General features: G+C 63.0%; 2 protein-coding genes across 2 annotated transcripts in view; one reads left to right on the top strand and one right to left on the bottom strand.

Moving 5' to 3' along the window:
- Positions 1-5,157, top strand: part of LOC102763981 (chromosome unknown open reading frame, human C7orf50) — a 65,260-nt gene that overhangs the window by 14,465 nt on the left and 45,638 nt on the right. The window lies entirely within an intron of this gene.
- Positions 4,868-5,157, bottom strand: part of GPER1 (G protein-coupled estrogen receptor 1) — a 3,787-nt gene continuing 3,497 nt past the window's right edge. The window contains exon 3 of the mRNA XM_006765260.2: positions 4,868-5,063. Within this exon, the coding sequence (XP_006765323.1) occupies positions 4,868-5,063 (196 nt within the window). The remainder of the gene's footprint in view (positions 5,064-5,157) is intronic.

Genomic DNA, 5,157 nt, shown 5'->3' with positions numbered 1-5,157 from the left:
GCCGACGCTGTGACCGCACTGCCACGCGCCGGCCGCCATGTGGCCGCCGTGTTTCTCACCATCCTGTGCAGCATTTGTCTTCTTGCACAGCTTTCTTCATGAAGCAGATTCCCCCGTCGGTTGTTGTGTATGGCTTTTGCCCTAAACAAACAGCCCCTCCACCTGCCCTCCCGCCCCCCAATGTGAATGGGAAAATGCCGCCCACTGGGCAGAGAGCAGGACTCTGGGGGCAGGGTGTGTGTGAAAGCGTCTCCCGCACAGGAAAGCAAGGCCCATGGTCGCCGCGGGTGCTTGTGCGTGGCATGGACTCAGCTTGGTTGTCAGCACGTCTCCTCGGCAGCGGAGACCGTGCCCTGGTGAAGCCACAGCGCGGGTTCACGGGGTTCGCTGTGTGCGCCCGGGCGGGTGTCCGGCCTCTCAGCACGGTGGGCTCTCGGCGCTCACCCAGGTGATCCTGAGGTCACAAGACTCGCCCTGTTTAGTCCTTTTGCCATTTTTGAGATTGAACTGAGTCTAGGTGGCCCGTCCGTTTGCAGTGCTCCCAGAGGCCCCGAGCGAGTCTGTTTTCTCGGCTTTCGGAGAGGGCGCCGTGTCTCTGGTGTCTTGAGATGGTTGGTCGTGGTGTGGAGGGCGTCGCTGGGGCCTGCTAGAGCCAGGGGAGTTGTGCCCAGGGGTGCCTAGAGCTGCTCTGGATGAGTGCTCGTGTCTCCCGTCGGGCAAGGGCGCGCAGCGCGTCTGCGGGTTGTCTCCACGGCCCCGCTCCATGGAGCCTGGGCGGGTGGTTCCTGGTGCAGGAGGACACCAAGCACGCTCGGGGAAGGGGGGGGCTTCCTTCACGGTGACGCTCAGGAGCAGCGTCCCGGCCTCGTCCACAGCGGACTCGGGAGGGGTTCAGGGTCCGAGATGCAGAGCGGGGCTGAGGCAGCTGCTGGCTCAGCTGCGGGTTATTTTTGTGGTGGAATGTCGAGCTTTCCCAGGCGCCGTCGCCACAGCTGGGAAAACAGTGGCTGCTCTGCAGCAGTTTCCCAGGCACGGAGCTCGCCTCCTGCTGCTCGAGCATAAACATGTCCAGTTTAGCTCTCGTCCTGTGGGCGGTGTCGGGGCCGCGGCCCCCTCCGCCTGCACCTGGAGCAGCCAGGACGGCTTGTGTGTGTGCTCAGACATAACACCTTGGAGCTAAAAATCGCCACGGGGTTCACTGTGACGGCGCTGCCATCTGCACCTCGCGAGGCGCCGCCTAGAACCAGGAGGTTGGGCAGGCGCGGCCACTGTTTGGGCAGGGACTGCACTGTGACTGTGGGCACTGGCTGGGACCAGGGATGTGGCAAGTGCCCCCCATCCCAGGGCATGGGGCTCCTGTACCAGGTGGCGCAGCAGATGTTGGGAATGAACCAGGAAGGAGGGCCTGAGACCGAGGTGGAGGCTGACCAGTCGCCAGGCGATGGAGCCCACAGTGCAGGCCTTAAGCAGGAGGACGTGATTTCACAGCCCAGAGGGGCGTGGCAGGACTGGGCGGCTCCAGGCCCTGAGGGGGCCTCTCCCCCCTCTCCCCCCTCCCCCCGCACGTCTGTGTTTGGGGCGGGGGGCAGATCCAGTGAGGGCCGACGGCTGCACTTGAGGTGACCTGGAAGTGGCCAGCGTGCCCTCCTTCTCGCCTACTGACCTCACCTTAACGTCCGTCCTATCCGGCTACGGGCACGGCCGGCAGCCCCGGGCCAGGCCAGACCTTGGGGGCTCTGCTCCTGGCAGCAGGGGGACTGGCACTGGACGGGAGGAGTCCTTGTCACGGGGCTCGATGGCACTGCTTTCATGTGACTTCAGGGAAGGGCTGGGGCAGGTAGACGCTCACACAGGGCGGGGCGGGGCGGGGCGGGGTACCTCAGAACACTCAGTGGGGCACCGGGGGTGCCAGGAGGGGGTGTGAAACAGCAGGAGCAGCCGGAACAAGCACTGGGTCGCCCGGCACCAAGCGGTGGGGCCGCTGCGTCTGTGCGAACAAGCAGTTTATGGCTCAGTCTTTGCTCGTGTTGCTGCCCTAAAAGCCTGGGGGTTCTGAGGAGCATCCGGCTGTGGAGTCAGACCCCACACCAGCCTCCTGCCCTCACAGCTCCAGCAGCTGCTCCTCCTGCGCCCAGCCAGAGTCCCCCAGAAACTCCACGTCCACTGAGCGCCTCGTGGTGGGCTCTCCCAGAGGCCCCCCGAAACTCCACGTCCACTGCACCTCGCGGTGGGCACCCCCAGAGCGTCCGTCCACAGCCTCCGCTGCTCCCTTGCTTAGGCAAAATCCTGTTCTCACTTTTTTCTTTTATTGTCATAAAATGCACCCAACATAAAATGAACTCTTTTAGTCATTTTTTTTCTTTAAATACGTTTTCACTGATTTCAGAGAGGAAGAGAGAGAGAAACATCAATGAGAGAGGGAATCATGGATCAGCTGCCTCCTGCACATCTGACCGAGCCCACAGCCCAGGCATGTGCTCTTGACCAGAATCAAACCCGGGAGCCTTCAGTCCGCAGGCCGACGCCTATCCACTGAGCCAAACCGGCGAGGGCCCTTTTAGCCATTCTTCGACGTGGCGTTCAGTGGCAGTGCGCACGTTCACATTGCTGTGCATCCGTCACCACCACCATCTCCGGAACTTTCTCATCTTCCCAGACAGACTGTCCCCGTGAGCACGCGCTGCCCAGGCCCTGGCTCTGCCTCCCGCTCCTGTCTGTGACTCTGACTCCTCCGGGGCCTCGCAGTCACTCCTGGCCCCTGTGTTTCTCTCCCGTCCCGTGAGGGTCCTGTGGGCTCCCACTGTCAGGTGGCCGCACAGAGCGCAGCTCTTTGGGCCTTGGGTCTGGGGAGTGTGGTGAGGACAGGTCCTTGGGCACCGTGCTTTGGCATGCAGTCACTGGCCCGGTTTTGAGCTTCCTGCCAGAGGTTGGTGTGGGAGTCCATCATTTTATTTATTCATTTTTTAGTATATTTTATTGATTTCAGAGAGTAAGGGAGAGGGAGAGAGAGAGAGAAACATCAATGAGAGAGAATCATGGATCAGCTGCCTCCTGCACACCCCACACTGGGTAACGAGCCCACAACCCGGGCCTGTGCCCTTGACCAGAATCGAACACGGGACCCTTCCATCTGCAGGCCAACGCTCTATCCACTGAGCCACACCAGCTGGGTGGGAGTCCGTCCTTTTAGGTGCTCGGCTTTAAGGGGGATTGGACATGTGCTGTCCGAGCCGCCCTCGCCCGGGGTCAGGTGGGGGATGGAATTGTGAGACTCAGGGGACTTAGAAAGGGACTCGGGGAGCCCTGAAGCAGGTCTCCCCTCGGGCAGCTCAGGCACTGCTGTGGGGGAGAGCTCGGCTGTGGCGGCGAGGGAGGGCCTTTGCTTTAACTTATTTCTTGGGAGGAGCTGCTCGACGAGACCAGTGTCCTCTGAGACAGTGGCTGCTGGGGTTGTCTTCGTTCCTGGGCCGTTCGCACTTTTGAGTCAGCAAAGAGAAATGCCATGCTGTGGGCCGGGGACGGAGTGTTCTGTGCCGGGCCGGGTCTCAGGAGGATGTCCCCGTCTCTTGTTTGCTGAAGCAGTGACTTCCCTGGAGGACCCAGGTCTCCTGGGGCCTGGGCGACTCACCTGGATCCAGGTGGCGGCTCGGCGAGACTGAGTCCACACAGCTGGCTTCCTTCAGAGCCTGTGCAAGGGCCACGGGAACCAGACACGGGACAGCCCGTTCCTCCCAGGGGGCGCAGGGCGGGAAACGGCCCGAGGACCCGCTCATTCATGGCTGTGCGGGGGGTGGGGGGGCGCACAGGCTCTCTGTGTGCAAGGACCCTGCCATCCGGGGGGCTCTCGTCACCTCGAGTCGCAGCTGGCATCCTGCGATAAGCGCTCGATGGAGGCCACCCAGGAGGACCCTTCGGATCAGTTGGTCTGGTGACCTGCATTCCCTTGGCTTTTAAACTGGTATTTCCAGGCGGGATCCGCACTCACTGTTCAACAGCAGGGGTCAGATCCGTTGGAGAGCTGATGTTTTCTGGGTGTGTGACAGCTGCAGCTGCAGGCACTCGCCTGCCTGCCCGAGGGGGGGGCGCAGAGACTGTCGGATACCCCGAACCTTTTATGGGGCTCTCCCAGGCCTCATGCTCCCGGAAGCTGGTTCAGTGCATCCGGGGCAGCCTGTGGGGGTCCCGCTGCTGTCCCAGGGCCCATCCCACCTGATGGACAGACCTGCCCACTTCTCGGGACCCCGCCTGCGGGCTCGCTGACTGCCCGGAGCTGCAGCTGTCCCTGCAGGACTGCGGGTTGTGCTTGTGCTGACAGCCAGAACCTTCTAGAAGAGTGAGGCCGCGTGGAACATTCTGCCCAAGGATGGTGCAGCAGGGCCCAGACCCCCAGAGATGCCGCCGTGTCCAGGGGCTGTGGTGAGATGTTGGCCTCGAAGAGCTCTCACGTGAGTGAGGAGCCGAATCGCGCAGGAGACTTTACGGGGCTCCATGAGCCCCACCCGCCCCAGGAGGGAGCTGCTTCGAGAACCTGGAGGCACCAGCACACGAGTTTTATTGACAGAGCTGAGCAGGGCCAGCCTCCACTGGTGTTACCTCTTTACATTTTACCCAGAACTGTTCTCACGGCGTCCTCGCTGCTCCACTGTCCCGGCGAGCTGGAGCGTCTCGCTGTGTGCCCGGAGCCGCCCTTGGGGCCCCTCCACTCCGCTGCTGCAGAGACGCTGCGTCCAGATGGAATGGAGGGAGCGATGGTGCCCAGGCAGCCTGAGCGCACAGGTGTCACTCTCACCTGGGGACCAAAGGCACCGGGCAGGCACGCAGCGTGCGGACACAGACGGGGCAGTGGCCTTGCCAGCTCAGCTCAGCCTCAGGCTCCATATCTCCTGAGGGGCAGGCTCCTGGCGAGCTGCCTGGCATGAAGGCGCTCCACCAAAGCACCCTCCTTGCTGCTGCCGTGGGACAGTCTGCGCGGAGAGGGCCATGCGGGTCCCAGGCCCGTGGCATCCGTGACTGCCATCGGGAGCACGGTGGTGGCACAGCTCTGCAGCAGCTGTTGCAGGTGCCTGAGAGCCCGGGGGTGGCAGCACTCCAGCTGGGAGAGGCCCTGGCATGCCCTGACCCCCTCAGTGCCCTCGCCCGGGCGGTGCTGAGTGCAGG

The sequence above is a fragment of the Myotis davidii genome, unplaced genomic scaffold (assembly GCF_000327345.1).
Source record: "Myotis davidii unplaced genomic scaffold, ASM32734v1 scaffold1320, whole genome shotgun sequence".
Classification (NCBI taxonomy): domain Eukaryota; kingdom Metazoa; phylum Chordata; class Mammalia; order Chiroptera; family Vespertilionidae; genus Myotis; species Myotis davidii.
The sequence above is the reverse complement of the archived record's forward strand: the minus strand, read 5'-3'. Positions and strand labels throughout refer to the sequence as shown.